This window comes from Miniopterus schreibersii, assembly GCF_964146895.1.
Source record: "Miniopterus schreibersii genome assembly, chromosome: 2".
Classification (NCBI taxonomy): Eukaryota; Metazoa; Chordata; class Mammalia; order Chiroptera; family Miniopteridae; genus Miniopterus; species Miniopterus schreibersii.
The window spans coordinates 137,388,289-137,411,894 of record NC_138102.1 but is presented as its reverse complement, the minus strand read 5'-3'; the positions used below and the strand labels follow the sequence as shown (position 1 = coordinate 137,411,894).

The 23,606-nt window shown below is 38.9% G+C and overlaps 1 protein-coding gene across 2 annotated transcripts; it reads right to left on the bottom strand.

The window, feature by feature from the left end:
- Positions 1–343: 343 nt before the first annotated feature.
- NEMP1 (nuclear envelope integral membrane protein 1) lies at positions 344–23,433 on the bottom strand. Of its 2 annotated transcripts, none has more exons than XM_081130824.1 (9): positions 23,293–23,433; positions 14,769–14,893; positions 13,394–13,613; positions 11,029–11,101; positions 9,651–9,744; positions 9,102–9,216; positions 6,780–7,005; positions 5,642–5,815; positions 344–4,912 (listed from the first exon to the last, which is right to left on the bottom strand). In XM_081130824.1, the coding sequence occupies exons 1-9, from the start codon at positions 23,417–23,419 to the stop codon at positions 4,732–4,734; spliced, it is 1,335 nt and encodes a 444-aa protein (XP_080986950.1). In that variant the 5' UTR covers positions 23,420–23,433; the 3' UTR covers positions 344–4,731. The 2 variants fall into 2 exon arrangements, with proteins under 2 accessions (XP_080986950.1, XP_080986951.1); XM_081130825.1 differs by having other exon boundaries at positions 5,642–5,765; positions 6,780–6,875; positions 23,293–23,430.
- Positions 23,434–23,606: the final 173 nt, after the last annotated feature.

Below are 23,606 nucleotides of genomic sequence, written 5' to 3'. Positions count from 1 at the left end.
TATATCATTAAAAGAAATTTAAAGTACTAAAGCACAGAGTAGCTCCCTGGACCAGGAATCACCTGTACATTGTTTTTCTATGAGACAGCACAATAGTACAACCTGTTACCTCTGTAAGAATAGCCCTTAGAGAGCTGGCATCTTGGGAAATCATCCAGTCCAGGGATAGAAGTAGCGCAAGACAGACCCAGGATGGGCAGCAGCGGTTAAGAAAGAAAAAGGAAAACAGATGGTATACAAACCATCTCATTAAAAAGATGAAACTGAGGAGTTAATTACTGATTACCCGAAAACAAGAGATCCAAACAAGAAAAATACATGTTCATTAAGAGAAACCACTATATAGTCTATAAAACTTTATTAAAATTGGGATTACTTACAAACTTGTACAATAAAGATGAAAAAATATATAATAAAACATTGACATTTTTTCTTACAGAAAAGAGTGAAAATGGGACCCATGGCAAAGAGCCATCCCTGATCATTTTGTTCCTTTCAAACAGTCATGAATATTTATTTTAAATATAAGTGAAAAATATTTTTAAATAACACTAAGGCATTACCCACAGGCTAAAACTTACCCAGTAACTCCTTACCCCTGCTATTTCACCATCATGGTAAACTGAGGCAATTACAGGCTGTAACAGTTCTAATACATTATGAGTTTCTATTATGTTAACATAATAAAAATGTTGCCCATATCGTAGTAAAGTTAAGAGAATGTGATTTCACCATTTTCAAGTTACTGTCAAGAGTGTGAAGAGGAAGATGACACACATAGGTTGGGGCATGGGAAACCAAAGCCCCACATTTTGGGAGGCTGTGTGCCACTCCCATCCTCACTAAAGCTGTGTGTTGACATTCATGTGAATCTACGTTGTCTATTCCCAGCAGACTCTGGCTTCCGTCACATAAGGCACTGAACACCTTTTTGAAGGTAATAACCATACAGAATCCAACTCAACAGTAACTGAATCCATAGCTAAGTTAGCAAGAGACACCACCGGATTACAATTGCATAAGTTTCCCTAAAAAAAATAATTTCTGCTACATCAAAACAGAAGCAAAAGGTTTTAGATGCATTTGCCTTGTACAATGGCTATTTTTATGTTTATTCCTTGACTTCTGTGCCTATGTAACATGAAGGAATAACAAATCTGTCAAACTGTCCTCTCCTTGGTTCAGATCAAATTCTTGGCATTTCAATATAGGTTATTATCTCATATGTCAAACCTGAGTCCAAAGGAATACAAGAAAGACATTTAATTTCCTTTCCTCCTACTTCAACTCTCACTACTCAATTCAGAGAAAAATTATGAGTACACAGCTAAGAATCATTTTTACGCAGGCATCCATCTGAGCCCATCTTTTTTTTCCTGGCACAAAAAGATTGAGGGCAATTGCATAATCCAGTCCCAAGCCTTTTATGGATATCAGGGCCTGCGGGCACTACCTGGCCTATTTGGGTCCTTTCATTCATCATATCTCTATCATATATGCCCAGTGGAGACTGGGCTGAAGTTGAGCACAGTCAATGAAGAGAGGGATAGGCCCTAGAGTGGGATGTATTAGCACAAAATCAAATACTGGAACTATAATCAGCAAAATCTCCTTTGTACAAGAAATAAAAATCATGAATTTGGGGGGAGGAATAAACTAGTTTTGCCCCGATGAAGTGGCTGATAGAAATTTTTTAGAAGATATCAAAGTTGCTAATTTTCCTTATTTTTGGTCATTGGTCTCATGAAAGCAATCCAAGTGAGAAAGTTAAGGGGAAATGTTTTAGGCCAGTGGGCTCTTATATTTCTATTAAAGAGAGACATGCTCTACACAACTTAGGCTGATTAGATTCCCGATGCTGATGAGTCCCTGGGCTCTAGGGCCAACTTACAGCTTGATATTTGCAGAGCAAGATGCTGACATGGCAGCAGATGTGGTTCCAATGTCCAGCTCACCCCATAGTTATCCCTTCAATCCTTCTTGATGAGATCAGTCTGAGAGATGAGACTATGCTGAAATTGCAAGAGCTGTAACTGCCAGAGAAAATTAAATGGGGGCTTCAAGTAGTGACTGAACCAGCAGACTAAATGGCCAAGAGGGAGCCAAGAGCAGATTCTAAAGAAGGTTCACTAAGTTCAGCAATCTCTGGAAACACAGAAGCTCTGAAGCATCTCAGGCAGAGCCACACAGGCAGCCAGGGCAAGGACATGCAGCACAGCAGAGGCATCGTCCTTCACTGTATGAGAGCAGCTCTCATACTGTGGGACCCTATGTCATCTCCATTGCCTACAGCTCAGTCTCCAACTACCAGACAGGAAGTAATATCTGAGTTTGATTTTACTCACCCTAAATTCAAACACAGTGAAAACAACTGGTCTTGAGATGGAAACTTTATTTCACAAGTTTACTAAACATACAAAAAGAAAAATCTTTCCTTTAACTCAATGCTTTCTCGCTGAAATAAAGACATGAGTCAGGAAAAGTCACCCGGGAGAGAAGCTACCACCCTCCTTAAATAGCTATTTGGGGGAAGGCACCAAAGTCTCCAGGGAATCTAAGACTACTTGTACAGCTGAACTACTTTTTCAAATCAACTTACGTTCAAATATCCTAGGTCTCAATTTCTGTAAATGAGGACAAAAATAGTACATTCTAGAGGTCTTAACAGTTTTTGTAGAGGGATAAAATTTTACCATGTACATAACTCACAAAGGCATTGAGGTTTCCCAGTATAAAGCTCCTTTACTGTGCAACTTTAACCCACAGCACCTGCCCCAAAACTGCTTATTTTTCACTTTCCACTATATGTCTGTCTGCTGCCAATTGAGGTAGTTGTCACGTTAGGGCAGTTTAAAGCTATAGGGAACACTGCTGGAAATAATCAACTGGCCACCTGGAGGGGAGTCTTAGAACTGACATTTTGGACATCAGTAATGGAGCCCAGAGCCTTTCAAAATTATCTGCTAAATGGCTGGTCTGAAGGAGTCATTAAGAATTTTTTTTAAATCATCTTTATGATCATGGTAATCCAGTAAGTCTAATACTGTGCTCTTACCATTACTGTCTATCTTCCTAGTTAGAGTAATTATAGCTTTTTTCAAGGTATGAGGGTGAAGATAACAAAGACAGAACCAGCTAATGACAGAGATGGAAATTTACTCCCTTATAAATGGCACTGCTGATTTATAAGGGTACTTTCCAATGGCAAAAGAATCTAAAACTAATGCCACTATAATAATAGGCAGCATGAATCTCTGGTCAGAAATGGAAATGCAAATAAGTATAATAAATTCATAGAAAAAATGTTTTGGGCCCTGGCTAGGTAGCTCAGTCAGTCAGGGCGTCGTCTGGATGCACCAAGGTTGTGGGTTCGATCCCCAGTCAGGGCACGTATGAGAATCAACCAATGAATGCATGAATAAGTGGGACAACAAATCAATGTTTCTCTCTCTCTCCCCCTTCCTTTCTCTAAAACCAATTTTTAAAAATGTATATATGAACCACCTTAAAAAAAATCTGATCCTGATGGCTGAATGAGCACCCAGAGGCATGAAGATTACCTGGAGGTCTACTTTCTAGCAATACAAACTGTGGCAGCTACATAGCTACATCTTGTATGTTGTATCAAGAAACTTCATAGTTTCAGGGCTTACAAAATTAGCCAGATTTCATGGGTAGAAGGGTATAGGTGATAAGGAAAGAGAGAAAGGAACAGGAAGAATGAGCAGACAAAGGAAGGAAAGAAAAAGGAGATAGCTTCCTGACTCCACAGCAACACAAAGATATGTGACTCATTGACAAGAAAAGTGGAGAAGCTGTAAAAAACCATTTAAATCCCCTAAATAAGACCACTTTTCCAAAATAGCAGGAATAATGCTAAAAACCAAGGGGAAGAGACTGTAAGAAATGAAACAACTCTGAATTGTCCATACTTCACAGGTATGGGAACAGACCCTTTGTGAAAGGGCAAAGGGAGCTAGGAGGATGAGAAGGAAAGAACGCAAATTTCTTTTTAAGATGGAGTTGAAAGTTGAATATAATAAAAAGCCCAACAGACCTCCCCTGCATTAGAGCCTATAGGCATGTTTCTAAAAGCAAGCAGGACTCAGAATATCATACGTATGAGAATCAATTCAAAGATCAACACAACAGCTTCTGGGGCTTTAATGGATAATTCATATCAATAAATATGTAGGGGCCTATCACTCTGGAGCACTTGCTGGTTCTGGAAAGCGAGTTTCTTACATTTTAAGAATAAGAAAAACAAATAAAAATCCATTTTCCTCTTTAAACAAGGATTATCCTAAAGTCACTGAAATAAAAGTAGAGGTGAAGGAGGCTCAGATTTGTGGATTTCTCTCTGGAAGATAACAGCCAGGATAACAGTTCTCACTTCTGAGTGCCAGCCACAGTGGCAGAAATGCCACGACTGAATCAACTTCCAAAGAGGAGCTAGAATGCTGTGCTAGCTGTGCTCACCCGTCTCTTTGGAAACATAAAAGGTGAGCTGACTGCTTAACCAATGGGAAGCATTCACTACTTCATCCACTCTCATTCCTCAGGGATCCCACAGAGACCACCAAGAGGGAGGCCTACTCAGGCCTCTCATTTCAGTGGGAGAATTCCTGCACTATCTTGCTCTGTTTCAGAATTGAGAAGCAAATGCACAACACTTGTGACATGGACCATCAAGGTACCAAGCTAGTCCACATAAAAATAACTGACTACCACCTAAGTCAAAAAGTTGTTCTGCATGACAGTGGGGTACCGAGAATCTGAGTCCTCCTCCTCAGAGGATGTTTCTTCATAGATTTCATCCTGGGCAATAATGCTCCCTAATCCATACTCCTGCTCATGGACAGAAACCTCATTTGGTGTGAGGTGAAAAGAGCCTTCCACGAAGTCAGCAAATCTGGAAAAGAGAAGATAATATTCATTAGGAACCTTCTGTCCTTTCTAGTTTGATTTCAAAATAAGAATAAATTGAAACCCTTGATATGCTCAAATTATACTGAGTCTAGACAACATCCTGTCCTTATTCTGGCAGTTAAGTAGATTAAAGCAAGAAACAAGGAGAAAAGGAAAGCTGGGGTCATAGGCCAATATCCTCTGGAACCCCATCCTGCTTAATAAGCACTAGGCTATCCTTTTTAGCTATGAAAGTGCCAAGGTTTCTTTAGTCATCTGTAATCCTGATAAGAAAAGATTAAGGGTCATTCATGTTTATGGTCCTATAAACTTTATGCCATCAGGATTCCAAATTGAAGCTTCACATACTCACTGGTATAGCTGCTGCCCACAAAAAAAGGAAAAAATATCCCACCTCTCTCCCCTGCAAATAAACAAAGAGAAAACACCACTCAAAGAGCAATGCTATACTATCAGAGGGGACACCTGACATGGTACCGGAGTCCTCTCACCTCTATGCTACAATCAAAGCTAGAGTAGATAGTTCCTTTAGGAACCAAAAAAACAAGTTACCGCTTAACATACGATGATCTACATACCTTTCTCTTGACTACTAAATGAACAGGAAAATAAAGCCATAAATATAAAATGATTACCTAGAAGTACAATCTCTATTAAACTCAAGGTCACAATTACCCTGACAGATGCTTGGCATATCTGGCCAAGAATTTACCTCTTTGGAGACTGGATTCGAGAAATAGTCTTCCAAGCAGAGCAGTCTGGACTGTTACAATATTCTCGAAGCTCCTCTAAAGCCTTTCGGGTCTCCACCTCTCCTTGTATCCGATATTCTTCTTCTGTCAGAAGACGAGGGGGGACAATCTTTTCTGTTGCCTTACACATCTTTCTGTGCTCACCAAAATAACACCACGAATCATTAACCAGTAATCCACATGCACCCTTACCTCTAGCTCCCTTCAGTGGGCCAGGCATACATCAGAGAGCCTGAACTTTAAGAGTCATCGCTCCCACCTTTCTTCTACAGGTATCTTTAGTTATAATGTACTCTTGACATGTCAGACTATTAGTGATGTCGGAATAGTCAATATTACTCACTAATGTGAATAAATTCACTTATTTTCTAGTAAATGATAAAGTATTTATTTTCCAAAAACTGGGAAAATTACTAAAAATGATGGTATATGGTTGTGGTCCACTAGGTATCACCTTGATTATCTGTAATAGAACAACCACTGACAGCCTCAGACGGTTCCATATTCGCTATGCAAGGTAAAAACACACTGTGAATTACATCTTAAGACTAGGACTCCCAGCCCTGTCCTGTGTGACTCAACTGGTTGGGCACAGTCCAGTGCACAGAAAGTTTGCTGGTTAGATTCCAGGTCAGGGCACATGCCTGGGTGGTAGGCTCCATCCCCAATACGGGGTATGCAGGAGGCAGCCATCAAGGTTTCTCTTTCTCTCTCCCTCTCCCTTCTTCTCTCTCTAAAAAACAACAACAACAAAACAAAAAAAGACTAGGACTCCCAGAGCAATCTGAGAGCCAATGTGAAATACTCTGAAAACAGGTGACCTGAGGCATTTACTATAAAAGTAATATATTTTGCACCACCTAGTGGTAACAGGAACACATGACACTTTACTGGATGGTTTTATATAAAATGACTAGAATAAAATTATAAAAATGCCTACAGAGAGTCTAAAGAAAGAGACTCAGGAAGGACAAAATCAGAGGCAATAATACAATACATTTTCATTAGCAAAGAGGCTCCCAGGTCAACACTTCTGTATCATTTTGCTGCAACTGTATCATACATTGTACATTTCAAGTTACATTGCCTTTCAGTCACCTGTAGGTGATGTACAGCCACCGAACAGGGTACTCCAGGTTCTTAGTACACAGTGCAATGATGATAATGGCAAAGGCAACATGTGGTATCTGGATACTAGAATACATGAAACACAGGCCCATCAGCTGCAAGGTCCAGGTCAGCAGGTTGATACTTCGTTCATTCTCCAAGGGCCCATACTTGTAACAGACTGCAAAACTCATGAATCCAACTGTGAGGACATAGCCTATGAGAAGAGTTAACAGAAGACATTCTTTTTCATCTGTAACTAGTAAAATAATTTCTGTAGGGATCAGCAGTAAATACACTATATAGCACCGATTGAACTGGGGAAATGGACAAGATCTTTACTCGATTATTTGTATTTTTTTCATTATTCAGATTTATTTAGCACTTTAAGCTTCTATCCTTTCTTTTGTCCCAAATTTATTTGGGTCAAATGGAGCCTTGCTACACATTGAAAAACTCTAGAGTAGTCTGTTTAAAAAAACCTAATAGAGCCCTAGCCGATTTTGCTCAGTGGTTAGAGCATTGGCCAGCAGACTGAAGGGTCCCAGGTTCGATTCTGGCCAAGGGCATATACCTCGGTTGCAGGCTCGATCCCTGGCCCTGGTCAGGGCATGTGCAGGAGGCAACCAATCGATGTGTCTCTCTCACATCAATGCTTCTCCCTCTCTCTCTCCCTCTCCCTTCCACTCTCTCTGAAAAGCAATGGAAAAAATATCCTTGGGTGAGGATTTAAAACACACACAAAAAACAAAAACAAAAACCCAATATATGAAAATCCAGATTAATCACCCCTCAAAGGGTAGATTAAAGGTTACTATCTGTACAAACAAAGGATTCTTGCTTTACAGATCAGATTCACTGAAGAGTTATTCCTTACAGTCCTCAAGTATATTTGAAATACAACTATACTGACAAACAATCCAACTGAAAAATGGGCATAGGACCTGAATAGAAACTTCTCCAAAGAGGACATACAGATGGCCAATAGACATACAAAAAAATGCTCAACATCACTAATTATCAGAGAAATGCAAATTAAAACTACAATGAGGTATCACTGCAACCTGTCAGAATGCCTACCATCAATAAATCAATAAACAAGTGCTGGTGAGGATGTGGAGAAAAGAGAACCCTAGTACACTGCTGGTGGGAATGCAGACTGGTGCAGCCACTGTGGAAAACAGTATAGAGTTTCCTCAAAAATTAAAAATGGAACTGCTGTTTGACCCAGCTATCCCACTTCTAGGAATATATCCTAAGATTCCCAAAACACCAATCACAAAGAATATATGCACCCCTATGCTCATAGCAGCATTATTTACAACAGCTAAGATCTGGAAACAGCCCACGTGCCCATCAGTAGATGAGTGAATAAATATTTATACAATGGAATACCGTGGAACTGTAAAAAAGAAGGATCTCTTACTCTCTGTGACAGCAGGGATGGGCCTAAACATTATTATGCTAAGCGAAATAAGCCAGTCAGAGAAAGACAAATAGCACATGATCTCATTTATATGTGGAATCTAATGAACAAAATAAACTGATGAACAAAATAGGTCCAGAGGCACGAATACATGGAACAGACTGACAGATCTCAGAGGAGAGCTGTGGGGGGAGGTAGAAGGGATTAACCAAAGAACTTATATGCATATATGCATAGTAGACAAAGATGATAGTGTGGTAAAGGCCCAGGGTTGGGTAGGGGCTGGGTGGAGGGGGGCAAAGGGGGATAAAGGGGGAACATCTGTAATAATGTCAACAATATAGAATAAATAAATGAAATACAATTATATTAATAAAGTCAATTTACAGTGTTTTCAGAAAGATGCCTATCATGTAAAGAAAGGTGCGCTTGCCCGGCAGGTGTGACTTAGCGGTTGAGCATCAACCTGTATGATCCAGGAGATCTCGGTTCAATTCCCGGTCAGGGCACATGCCTGGGTTGTGGGCTCAATCCCCAGCAGGGGGCATGCAGGAGGCAATCTATCAATGACTCTCTCTCATCACTTATGTTTCTATCTCTCTCTCCCTCTCCCTTCCTCTCTCTGAAATCAATAAAAATGTATTATTAAAAAAAAAAAGAAAGAAAAAGTGTACTTCAACAATACAAATTAAAGTCTTCTCCCAAGCAGCATCATTTTAATTTAAGAGAAGGTAACAACTGTAGAGGGGTTATAAATAAGTGAAGAACTATGATTCTTAAAAGTTAATAAAATGGCATGGATTATTAAACTCCTAAAAGTTAATTTCAGGACCAAATTAACTAAACTAGCCTATAAACATATAAAAAGCAAAACCAACAACACTTACTTAAAAGATACTGCCAGTAGCACCTCCAGATCTCTTGTAAATTTTTAAAAACTAGTTGAATGAGGTATAGTGAAAACGACCAGCCTCCCACCAGGATGATGTAAATGGGACTTTTCTAAGACAGAGTAGAAGTGAAAACAAAAAGTTACAAAAGGTTTTCCATACATAAAAGCAAAATGAAACTATGTTTAAAAAAATGTCAAACTACTGAAAAACACATCTCTTACAAAGATTTCCTATTTAAAATGGTAGTCTGCAAAGAACACTGGGAAAATGAGATGTTAAATAACTTAAAAGCCTGACTATGTAATTAGCAAATAGGAAGGAGACTTTAATCCCCACAGAGCACAAAATTTTAAATAAAAAGGGAGAGTTTGTATATAATCAGGCTCCAGGTTTCGTCAAGGGAAAGTACCTTTCTGAATCAAGGAAAGAGTAGGACATTGACTTTAACCATCAATGCAAACTTTAGTGCTGCTAGGTTACCTAAGAGAACTGTCTTTCAACTATCCAAGCTCACCTTAACCACATGAGTATTATGCTACTTACCTTGGGCATAAACTTGGACAGTATGAAAATGATGATTAGTAGAGAAGCTACAATTCCCACACTCATCCCAGTGGAATAATAGAAGATTTGGCTTCTGCAAAGAGAAAATTTATTTTATGACGATGTGTGTAATTCTTCATATCCCAGCCAAAAGATAGAAAAAAGATACAAAATTAGAGCAGGTATTTGCCTAAAACTTGAGGTCAGAAAACTGAAGAGACTAGAACAGTGTAGTTGCTGCCAGATGATGAGGATGAGTGTCAGTGAGGTCCCCTCAAGTATATCCCAATAATAAACCTCTGCTTAATCTCCCACTCTCATCCCTAGCATCTCTCCCAACCCCATTTTTAATAAGAATCTTTCTTCTGAGGACCTGTACAGCTTCTCTGGGAGAAAAAGGGACAAGAATACTGCCCTTATGGAGACTGAAAACTGGAACTGAATTGATTACCCAGAAGGATAAACCAAAACCACAGGGCCTAGAACAGAGAGCTCCTACTCCTATTCCAGGCTCTTTCTATCAATTACTTCTCCCTCACTGAGTTTCTCTCAGGATCCCCCAAAGAAGGAACAACTTCCACCAACCTCTCTCCAGCCCAACTTCAAACTCCAATTGTTAATCTTTCATTCACTACTCCACAATATTTTTACTTGTATACAAAGTTAATGTTGATTCTACCTTTGTTCAATGTTTGTTTTTTATCTTTCTTTATATTTGTACATGTCAGTTTCACCTAGCTTAGCTAGTTGGTTCCTAAAGGCAGGAAATGACTAAGTGGTTAATGTCTGTCTCTTCTGAATGGCATGAAACTTAGCAATACATAATCCAGTAAAAATAAGGGCTTAACACATTATTTCCAGTGGTGGAGAGTGGTTGATGTATTTATTGGCTAAATCCCATCACAAGATGGGTCAACTTAATAGGGGGATTTCATTATTGCCAGTCTTTTTTCTTTTTTAAAAAAAATAAATTTTCTTTATTTCAGAGAGAGGAAGGGTGAGGGAGAAAGAGAAATATCAATGATGAGAGAGAGTCATTGATCAGCTGCCTCCTGCACACCCCCTACTGGGGATCGAGCCTACAACCCAGGCACGTGCCCTGACAGGGAATCGAACCTCGATCTCCTGGATCAGAAGTCGATGCTTAACCGCTAAGCCAAGCTGGCCAGGTTCATTATTGCCAGTCTTATTCAATACAAGAAAAAAAAGAAAAATCGTAACACATATATTAAAGTATTTTTAAAAATTATCCAAGCAGGCAATGGCCTGGCCATAAAGGTCCTGGAAAGGGAAATGGCAGCACTTGAAGTTTTTATGATAAAAGTCAAGGAGGGTGGGTCTGAGCCTCATCATTCCACACTCCAGTCTTGAAACTTACCTGCTCAGCAAGTCTCCACAAAAAAATAACATAAGTCCAAGGAGGAAAACGAGAAAGAGTTTGGGGTCAAATCCTGAAATAAATAAAGACTTCTGCTTAATAGGGGAACCAAACAGTTTAAGGCATTATAGTAGTCCCCCCTCATCCACAGAAGGATACGTTCTAAGACCCCCAGTGGAAGCCTGAAATCGTGGATGGTACTGAAGGCTACATAAACTGTATTTTCTTATACAAACACACCTATGATAAAGTTTAATTTATAAAATAGGCATGGTAAGAGATTAACAACAATAACTAATAATTAAATAGAATAATTATAACAATATACTGTAATAAAAGTCATGTGAATGTAGCCATTCATTTCAGGGTTCCCTGGCTGAAATCTTAGTATAGGTTCAATGTTTTCTGGCGCAACACACAGCCATCAAATTAGAACACGTTTTCTGTTCAGGTCTTCCAAATTTAATGCCTTTTTCATCTTAACTAAGCACTTATGTACTGTGGCTGTAACTTTTGCAGTTTGAGGTGTGACAGTAAAACTTCTTCACAATTTCATAAATAGAAGGCTCATTCTTACCATTTATCTTAGCAACTTCAGCATATGACTTTTATTCTTTCCTTATTAAGTCAATAACTTTCACCTTTTCACTTAAAGGAAACATTTTACAGCTTCTCTTTGGCATATCCGAATTGCCAGCATCACTATTCTTGTGCTTTGGGGCCATTATTAAGTAAACTAAGAGTTACTTGAACACAAGCACTACAATAGGGGGATAGTCAGCCATGACAATCAATCTGACAACCCAGATGGCTACTAAGTGACCAACAGGAGGGTAGTGTATACAACATGGATACACTGGACAAAGGGATGATTCACGTCCAGATAGGATGGCACAAGATCTTATCACGCTACCCAGAACGGTGCACAATTTAACTTATGAATTGTTTATTGAACTTTTTATTTCTGAAATTTCCCATTTAATATTTTCAGACTGAGGTTGACCGCAGATAACTGAAACCACAGAAAGTGAAACCATGGATAAGAGGGAATTATTGTATAGAATAAAAGGCAATGTTGGCATTATTGGTCAACTAATAAAATAAATACAAACAGCCCACCTAAACAGTATTATAAATTCCACACAAAGCCTGGGCACCCTTCCAAAGAGAAAGTGTAATTAGGTCTCTGTCTAATCTGTACTTTCCTGAAGATCTTATTTTTATTTTGGCTACCTGCACCGAGGCTAAAAGAAATCAAGCTTTGCTTTGGACAGAGTCAGGCATAGTGCCATCAGCACTTCATGCAATCGCCCACAAGGGGTCTCTACCACTCTGGCTTTCAAGCCTTAAGTCACTCAGGCTGGGATTTAACAGATTTGCCTAGTACTTTGGATCAGGGCCCTCTGTTGTTCTCTAACTGGCTGTTTTTCTTGCCCAACATCACCATTTACTTCCCTTTGCTACACAACCACTGTGTTGGAAAAGTCTACACTCATACACATCTCACCCAGGACCAGGGGCTCCAAGCAGAGGCCCCTTAGGGGCATACCAGACCCTCCCATAGCTTTCCTATTCAAGAGCTGAGTCTAGGGGAGGTCCACAAACAGAACAGGAACAGGAAGGATCAGTATATGTAAAAGAAATACAACAAACAAACAAAAACAGGCCAATCCTCTACAACCAAAGAGCTGTGAAACTCTAGGACAATTAGAAGGGCACAAACTATTCCGTAGCAAAACCCAAAAATCCAGGACCCTGGGTAGTAACCAAGGAGAGACCAAAAGTGAGAGAATTCAACAGGATAATGATCCACCTCTTCTGTGGAACTTTCTCAGACATTCAGAAAAGGGAGAACTTCTCCCAGTTCCACTGAATAAGCCTTAAACTGCAGTGATCTTCATATTTATCATTCCACAAATACTTTTTACTTGTGAAGTATTAATATTCAGTTCTACCTTTCTTCAGTTTTTATTGTTTAACCATTCATGTCTTCAAATGTAGACCTATACATTTCAGGACATCTATTTTTTTGTCTAGAAGTGCCCAGAAGGCAGGAATACATCTTTCTTACTCTGAAGGATACTAGGAATATCAGTTCAGAGCCATTGGAAGTATTAAGAATGTGTATTTTCACAATTTTAGGTAAGGAGGTACTTAGAATAATCTAACATGAAGTCTCAATTCTAGGCTAAAGGGTTTTATGTGGAGTCTCTGTAACCTCTTTGGAGCAGTGGAGAACTCAGGTTATAATCAGAACCAAAATTAAATTATCTTGGGCTGACTTCTCTGTCTCACTAATTATACCCTCCAAAGTTTAGTCCCTTCTCACTATAGAATCCATCAAAAAAACACAGGTAAGACTTACTGCGGGTCACAGTGACACTGTACTTGGTGTCTTCCTCTATAATCTCAACTTTGAGGCAGGTTTTTGTGCTGTATAGTCCCAAGTTAACATAGGTGTCATTCAACTTCTCTTTTAAAAAGGAGGAAAAAAAGTTCCAAACACTAAACTGCTCTAGCTCCTTTAGCTTCTCCTCATTCTCCACCTGGGTGACTCGTACCAGCTTGGAACTATTTACCCGGATCTGTAACACAAAATCAGGATGAGTTTTTCACAAATACAATTTTAAAAACACACAAAACTTTACAGTAAATATCTAAATCAGAATTGGCACAAGTTTTCCACAAGGCTTATGAGAAATATAGAGATGCAGTGGCTAAAAGATAATTGGGCAAATAACATTGCACGTGGTACAGAGAGGCAGCTATTAGAATGTCTTGTTGTTAACATGATCTGAATCTACTATTAGGCCAGAATATAAGGAGAAAAAAAGACTTCCACAATACAGCTATTTATGAGAACATACAAAGCAAGGGTCTAGAATATTAAGAAAATTGCCAGTCATAAAGAGCCCCAAAAATGTTTCCCATAATGACAGGCTGAAAAATTCAACCCTTTGTCACAAATCACTGATTATGGGTACATGTTGGTTATAATTTGCCCCAGGTGGAATATGATCTTCATCTCAGACAATAAAAAAAAAAGAGAATTAAAAGAAGAAACCCACAAGCCCACCCTTATGTTTTTGATGTGAATAACAAATGCCCTTATCAGTAACTATGCTTATGGCGGTAGCAACATTTTCAAAAGGATTCATTTTGTTCAATTATTATTACAGCCAGATTTGCTTTGCCAGGTGGTTTAATGGTGCTGTGAAATAAATGAGACCAAAGTCATTCATTCTATCAAGGGGAAACTTCAGTTCAGGAGGTTTATGAAACATCCTGTGTAGAATCAAAATAGGAGCAGCAAGGCAAAAGAGTTTACATCCTCACAAGCACACAACAGTTTCCAGGCCAAAGAAGGCATAAGGTCTTTAAAAAGAGAGGGATGTGTAGGGGTGTAAGAGTGTGTGTGTGTGTGTGTGTGTGTGTGTGTGTGTAAAAGGAGAGAGGGCAAGAGAAGGAAGGAATTTCTTTGGGAAAAGGAGGAAGTTAGTTTGCCTCAGGGTCAAGCATTGTAAGCTACTTAAATGAGCAGATAGAGGAACACAAAGTAGGCATAAATACTTATTGATGAAAACACAATTCAGGATACTCTCAACCCTTACCAAGGTTGTTAATAATACTTTTTTAAAAACTGTGTGTGAGAGAAAAAGAATGTCAAAGTACTCACTAATACAGACAGACAGACAGATGCTCACAGAAGTTGCCCCCGCCAGGGGCCTTTAAATTATTACCTGTATCCGTGTCCATATATCATGCCACTTTGGGATAAGCACATTTTCATAACAGAATTGTTGTCTGGCAATCATATTATAAACTCGAGATTCCTGAAGCATGACCACTTGTACGCCAATTTCAGCTTTATGCAAAGAAAAGAAATAAGAATTAAATATAACAAGTTAATAACCAGAACTTATTTCATAAAAAGATTTAAACTGGCCACTTTCTTATAAAGTTGGGGTTAAAATGTCAGTAACTGAGAAACAAGAAGATACCTGAAATGAAAGAAGAAATAAGGCAGTCTTATTTCTGTGAAATTTAATTATTCAGTTATTACAAATAGTTATTAACCCAGAATAAGTATTAACAAAAACCACTATTAAGTATTTATTAAGACAGAAAGTCTCCTATCTCATAGTCCCTATTTCACAAATGATGAAACATATTTAAAAAGAATGAATTTGCAACTATTAAATAGTGTAACTGAAATTCACACCCAGGTCCTGTTTCCCTTAAAAAGGTACAGCTAAAGTAACCCCATCTGGTGATTTTTCTCTACCCCTTTTCTGTGTAGGATAAATAGAATTGGCGATGTTTTATATATATGTATAGTACTTTAAGCAGATACTAAAAGATTGCAAAGTTGCTTTTTTTCTGTTGTTTCATTTGAAGTTTTAACAGCCAATGAATATATGCACTCCCTTTACCAAAATAGAACATTCTCTCCCTCAGAAGTTCTGTATTCAGTCTCAGCTAATTTAAGGTTTAAAAGTGACCACTCTTGCCCTGGCCAGTGTGGCTGTGGTAAGAGTGTCAGCCAGCACAATGAAGGGTCATGGGTTTGGTTCCTAGTCAAGGGCATGTACCTGGGTTGCAGGTTCAATCCCCAGCCTGGTTGGGGCACCTTCGGGAGACAACCTATCAATGTGTCTCACTCACATTTATGTTTCTCTCTCTCTCTTCCCCTCTCTCCCTCCCTTCCACACTCTCTAAAAATCAATGGAAAAAATATCCTAGGGTGAGGATTAACAAAAATTTTTTAAAAATAATAAAAATAGCTTCCTCCTTGAGTTCCTCCTTGAGTTCTACACTGTACTTAGTGCAAAATTTAGTTATCTCTCTGGTCTTAGTATAAAGATGGGTAGATTTACTTTTGTTTATTTATTTTTAATCCTCATCTGAGGACATTTTTTCCATTGTTTTTCAGAGAGAGTGGAAGAGGGAAGAGGGAAGAGAGAGAGAGAGAGAAAGAGAGAGGAAATATCTTAGTGAGAGAGACACATTGATTAGTTGCCTTCTGCACGTGCCCCAACTGGGGCCGCGGATCGAGCCTGCAACCTAGGTACGTGCCCTCGGCTGGAATCGAACCTGGGACCCTTCAGTCTGTGGGTAAGACGCTCTAGCCACTAAGCCAAACCAGCTAGGGCAGATAGGTAGATTCAAATAAACTAAAAACAAACACAAAACCCATAAAAATACAAAAACCTCAACCAAACCTTAGAAAGTCAAAGTTACACACAAAAAAGGCAATAATGCCCACCAATCCACAATTGTTTTAGGGTAAAGCTAAGGCTAATTTTGAAGTTAAATTCAGTCTTAAACCTAAGTGTAAGAGCAAAAACTATAAAACGCTTAGAAGAAAACACAGGTGTAAATCTTCACGACCTTGGATTAGGCAATGGTTTACATATGATACTAAAGCATAGCAAAAAAAAAAAAAGATAAATTAGACTTCATAAAAATTTAAAACTTGTGTTGTTTTGAAATGACAACCCACAAAATGGGAGAAAATACTTACAAATCATCTATCCAATAAGGGTATAGTATCTAGAATACATAACAAACTACTAAACTCAACAATAAAAAGAGAAATAACCTAAATTTTTAATGCTCAAAGGACTTAAATAGACATTTCTCCAAAGAAGACAGACAATGGTGAGGATGTGGAGAAAAGAGAACCCTCATGCACTGTTAGTGGGAATGCAGACTGGTGCACACACTGTGGAAAACAGTATAGAGTTTCCTCAAAAAATTAAAAATGGATCTGCTTTATGACGCAATTCCACTTCTGGGGATTTATAAAAAAACAACAACAACCAAAACACTAATTCGAAAGAATATATGCACTCCCATGTCCATTGTAGCATTATTTATAATACCCAAGACACGGAAGCAATCCAAGTGCTCATCAATAGACGAGTGGATAAAAAAAGCGTGGTACATATATACAATTAAATGTCACTCAGCCATAAAAAAGAATGAAATTTTACTATTTGCAACAGCATGGACAGACCTAGAGGGTATTATGCTCAGTGAAATAAATCAGTCAGAGAAAGACAAATACCATATGATTTCAATTATATGTGGAATCTAAAGAACAAAATAAACAAAATTGAAACAGAATCATAGAGAGCAAACTGGTGATTGCCAGAGGGGAGGAGGGTTGGTGGTTGGGTGATAGAGGTGAAGGCATTAAGAAGTACAAATTGGTAATTACAAAAAAGTTACCGGGATGTAAGTAGATCATAGGAAATATAGCCAATAATATTGTGATAACTACATATGGCACCAGTTGGGGTACTGGAAATAATGAGGAGAACACTATGTAAATATGATTGTCTAACCACTAAACGGTACAACTGAAACCAAAGAAAATAAAATTGAGGAAGAAAAAAAGAAGATACACAAGTGGCCAATAAGCACATGAAAAGAGGTTCAACATCACTAGTCATTAGGGAAGTGCAAATCAAACCACAATGAAATACCACTTCACACTCACTAGGATGGCTATACTCAAAATGAGGACAATAAGAAGTGTTAGTGAGGATGTGGAGAAACTGGAACCCTCAGACATTGCTAGCAGGGATGTAAAATGATGCAGCCTCTTTGAAAAACAGTTTGGCAGTTCCTCAAAAAGTTAAACATCAAGTTATTATATGACCCAGCAATTGTACTTCTATGTATATACCCAAGAGAAATGAAAACATAATGTTCACACAGAAAGTTATACACTAATATTCATAGCAGCAATATCCCTAATAACAAAAAAGTGGAAACAACCCAAATGTCCATCAACTGATGAATGGATAAACAAACTGTGGTATAGTCATACAATGGAATATTATTTAGCCATAAAAAGAAGTACGGATACATGCTACAATATGGATTAACCTTGGAAACATAATGAATGAAAGAATTCAGACCAAAAAAAGGTCACATATTGAATTATTCCATTTATACAAAATGTCCCGAATAGGCAAATCCACAGAAACAGGAAGTAGATTAGTGTTTGCGAGGGGCTAGGAAGAGAGAATAGGAAGTGAATGCTAAGATATATGGGGTCTCGTTTGGGATGGATGAAAATATTCTGGAATTAGTGGTGATGGCTGCACAACCTTGTGAATATACTAAAAACCACTAGAAGTGTGGATTTTATGGTATGCAAATTATATCTCAACTTAAAAAAAAATCAGCCTTTATATTGTAAGGAAGGAAAAAGTCTTCCTTAACTCTCTTAAGGGCCTTGGCTGGGCCTGAAAATTAAACTGATAAAAAAAAAAAAAAGCATACAAATTAATGTTTACGTGACACAAAAGGCTTCATAAGGAAATGAGGATTAAAGAAACCTTAAAAACGATGCACTTTTTATGCTGGGTTTAATGAAGAGTGGAAAATCCTAGAGGAACATGACAGGTTAAGGAGTATGAGGAGAGACAGCAAGGCCTGTTTGTTAGGATTCTTCTTGGTTGTTCATTTGTCTTCAGAGATAAGGATGCTCCTTTCCTCCAGGTAAAGAGAGGGCACCTCTCACATGAGGATTTCTTTTTTAATCCTCACCTGAGGATACGTTTTTATTGATTTTAGAGAGAGGAAGGACAGGAGAGAAACATGGGTTGCCTCCCACAAGCACTGGGAACAGGGATCGAACCCACAACCTATGTATGTGCCCTGACCAGGAATCATACCCGTAACCTTTTGGTATATGAGACAGTGACAGGCAGCCAATCAGTGACTCTCTCATCATTGATGTTTCTATCTTTCCCTCTCCCTTTCTCTCTCTGAGATCAATAGAGATTTTTTTTTTTAAAGAGTTTATTTTCTTCTGGAGATTGTAAAACAGTGAGGTTATATGAAGCTTAAAACTACCGGACTTACAAATTTTTTTAAAAAACATGGCTCAGCGGTTGAGCATCAACCTATGATCCAGGAGAACACGGTTCGATTCTGGGTCAGGGCACATGCCTGGGTGTCAGGGCACATGCCAAGGTTGCAGGACTGATCCCCAGTAGGGGGCGTGCAGGAGGCAGCTGATCAATGACTCATCATTGATGTTTCTGTCTCTCTTCCTCTCCCTTCCTCTCTCTGAAATCAATAGACATATTTAAAAACAAAAACAAGATTCACACTTATTAACCCCCTTTTTCCAACAGCACCGGGTAATATAATACTACACCTTTTTAAGCCCATTATTATTTTCAAGAGGGTAGTTAAGATACAAATACCGTGTCAATAACACAGGTCATTTGAAACACTTAATGCCAAGAAAAGGCAACTGTGTTTTTAAACTAACTCTAAAATTTTCCAATGTCATTTTCCTAAATAAAAGTTTTATTAAAAGCAACGTTTTAAAATCTAGTTCTTCTTTTCCGAAGTTCCACACCATTTAAGGGAAAGAACTGTAAATAAACAAACAAACCTCTCTAATTCACCCAGCCAATTTTGCTCAGTGGTTAGAGCATCCACTTGAGGACTGAAAGGTCCCCGGTTCGATTCCGGCCAATGGCACATACCTCGGTTGCAGGCTCAATCCTGGGCATGTGGGAGGCAACCAAACCAATCAATCTCTCTCTCTCTTTCCCTCCCCCCCATTCCATTTTCTCTGAAAAGCAATGGAAAAATATCCTCAGGTGAGGATTAAAAAACAAACTAACTGCCAAAAAACCTCTCTAATCACAACTGTGCAAATCAGCACCTTGGCCAGCCACATTTTTGGAAATTCATTGAGAGGTAAAATATACCAATTCAGCCTAAAAGGATAATCTGTGGAAACAATCACCACTCCAGCTACCACTTAAATTGTTGGAAACACAGAACTAAAACAAATGACCTTAAACCTATACATGTTGTCAAAATGTTCATGTTAGAACCTTGTACTTCTCATAACAAAAGGACATACACTGAACCTTTCTTTCCCTCCCTAAAATGACTTAGCCAGCATGTTAAAAAGCAGAATGAATTAAATATTCAAGAAAATGCTTTCTAAGCCCAAAGATCTACTTCTCAGAAAAATGCCTTCCTGAAATTTAGTGAATCAAAACATATTTTATTTACCCATAAAGCAGCTATTCAAAGGTTAATAACTTCATTAATTTTGATCATTAAGAACTTACTTTTCAATCAACAACACTGATCAATTAACATCTATAGGTAGAAAGTAATAAAAATGATTCATAGTATGTGAGGACCAAAATAGACCCTAAAAAGTTATGAAAAATCTCTTCTAATTCTTTTTTTTTTTTAATATATCTTTATTGATTTCAGAGAAAGGAAGGGAGAGGGAGAGAGAAAGATAGAAACATCAATGATGAGAGTCACTGATCAGCTGCCTCCTGCACATCCCCCACCGGGGATCGAGCCCGCAACCCGAATTGAACTGCGATCTCCTGGCTCCTAGGTCGATGCTCAACCACTGAGCCATGTCCAGCTGGGCTCTTCTAATTCTTAAATAGCCTCTTTTCATTTCTGTAAGGAGATAATCCAGTTCATACTTAAAAGCCTCCTTAAAAACTAGCACCTTAAGTTAATGGGCTTAGCAAAGATTATTCAATGTGATGCTGGGACAACGGACTGGTTATCTGGAAAATAAAATCTATGTAGATTCTCACCTCACACCAAATGCTAACATTAATTATAGATTAATAAGTAAAATTTTTAAAAAGTCAATTGTACCACACACACAAAATAGTATCAATTCAATTTTGGAGGGCTCTTTAAGCATAAATGGAAATAAATCTAAATAATAAAATCAAGTGACCACATAAAAACATAAGTCTTCTATTTAAAAAGGGGAGGCAGCCCAGGTGGTGTAGCTCAGTGGTTAGGCATTGACCTATGAACCCCCAAGAGGTCACCATTCGATTCCTCGTCAGAGCACATGTCTGGGTTGTGGGTTCAATCCCCAGTTGGGACGCCAATCGATGCAGAAGGCAACCAATCGATGTTCCTCTCTCTCTCTCTCTTTCCCCCCCTCCTTCCTCTAAGCACGTCCTTGGATGAGGATTTTAAAAAAAAAGAAAAAGAAAAAGAAAAAAGAGGGGGGCCATAAATAAACAGGTTATAAATATATATATCCTTAATATATAAAAAAGTTTAAACAAATAGATTTTAAAAGTCCACAAAAATCCCAATAAATAGAAATCACAATAGGCCAAGAACAAAGAACAGAAACACACTCCAAAAGACTCAAAAGTTGAAACAGAAAATTAAATAGCTAATAAAAAGTTGAAAGATGCTCCCTCACAAATAATGCAAGAAATGCAAAGTACACTAAGATACCACTTTCAATCTATCAAATTAGCAATGGTGTTAACAGTTCAGAATATCCAATGCTGTCAAGGGTCACAAGCAAATATTGCTGATAGTAGTGCAAACTGGCACACCTTTTCGGTAAAGCATTTTAGCAAGATGTTTCAAGGGTCTTAAATATATTTTAGCTATTGATCTAGTAAATCCATTTCTGAGAATCTATCCTAAAAAAAATCCAAATGCAATAAAAGTTACATACAAAGATATACACAAAGTGCTATCTACAATTAAAAGCTAGCACCACATAGTCAACCAACAGAAGAAACAACCAAATGTTTAATTCAGAAACATTAAATAAATGATCTGTCCATAATAGTAAAAATAACATTTATGAAGAATTTTAAATGTCACAGGAAAATGCTTATGCTACAAAACCAAATGAGAAAACTATCTCTGGTAATAACTGGTGGCCTCTAGGGAAGAGAACTGGATTGCTGACAGGAATATAAATGTATTATAAATTTTTTTTAAAAAATTTGATTAAAAATGTGGAAAAATACCAGAAGAAAGTGTGCTAAAATGGATTGCCTCTGAATGGACTAAACAGTGAGGGTTTTTTCTACTTCTTTATACTTAGTTGTACTTGCCAAGTAGTGTAAAGTACTCACAATATTTTTGTAATTAAATTTTTCAAAAACTTCCAGTGAGAAAGAACTCCCTGTCTTTTGAGGTACTACTTCATTGTCTTTAGGTACCTCTGACTTTTAGAAAGGTCCTATTACATGTGCCACCTACATGATCTATCAGGCCACACAGAAGAAATATAATCCTGAGTTTACCCTTCTCTAAGCGTATCCCTGTCCCTCTCCTCACTAAAGAAACTTAAACTGCTGATTAAGCTCTGTGTAACATTTTTGTATATATTATCTTTCATCCCCACAGCCCACAACCCCATTTTAGAGATTAACCATTTGGCCCAAGTTCATTCAGATCATAAATAGCCCTTCAAATAAATGTTACTCTAGGCCCTGCCTCTAGAAAAGTACCTTCCTCCATACCTATCCCCTCTCCCTTAAAAACAAAGTTTCAGAAGGACGCTGCGCTTTGGAACTACGTAGATCTATGGATCCTGAGACAACCTGAAAGTAGCAGCTAAAGATGATCGTAAATGGCAACATGAGATAGGCAGCAAACAAACACAATGATGTTTACAAGACACAGTTAACTTTAACCCTGTGAGTTTCAGCTCCTTTCAGTGGAAGTTTGGAAACCTCACTTGTATTTCTCTCGTGCATTTAACGATAAGGGGGATAGATGGAGGTTCTTAAAAACACTCTAGGTTTTCTGGATTAGAGCAGAAAAGGAAAAGTTTCAACCCATTTCAAAGCCAATTATCCAGTAGTAAGTATCAAATAAATTTGCCTGAGGAATTAAATTTCCAAAAGAAACTTATTCATGCTGAATGGCATTTGTGTCTTTTTTTTGAAATGGGAATTTAACGGCTCCAGGGCCTTTCTATAGGGCCGGTAAGGCCAGGATATTACAAGAGCAGAAGACATCAGATAGAGATTACTGCCGCCCATGCCCCGAGTCCTGACAATGCATACACTCAGAAAATGTTGCTAATTTGCTGAATGAATGGGATGCTTCCATTCCAGGGGCAGCTCTGCCTACCCGTAATGATCATTGGGTCTCCCTCCTTTTAACCAGAAAACTCAAGGATGCCCGTGCAGCGCGACGCAGCCCCTAGGACCGCTTCTCAGCCGGTCCAGGCCTTCCTTCCTGTCTCCACCAAAAGGCCCCAGGCTCCTTCCCACTCTGGCAGCTCCACCATGCCGCCCCAGGCCCTGACCCCTCAGTGCCGGCGCCTATTCGCCGACGACCAAGCTTGTTTTTCCCCGCACGCCCGCGCCACTCAGCAGAGTAACTAGCGGCGTCCGGGAACTCTCCCCACTTTTCTCAATGTAACCCCCACGGCACCCGCCCCCTTGGCAGCTGCTGCTCGGGTAGTACCTGAACCGCAGACCAAGCAGCCAGAGAGAAGCAGGAGCAGCTTCACTGTCCCACCGCACCCGGTACCCCCGCCCCAGGGCCCAGCATCGACCGCAGAAGAGACGGCCACTTTCATTCCTCCCGCCATAGTCGCCTCCCGCCACCGCCTCCTCACGTGTCTCTTCCCAGCAACTAATCCCGAACAGGCAGGGCCAGCAGCCTATCCGCTACAAATCCCGCCCCATAACCACCAATTGGATGGGCGGAGATACAAGCACGCAGTCCTCCGCGGACCCTAAAATCCCGCCTCTTAGCAACTGATGGGAGAGGGCGGG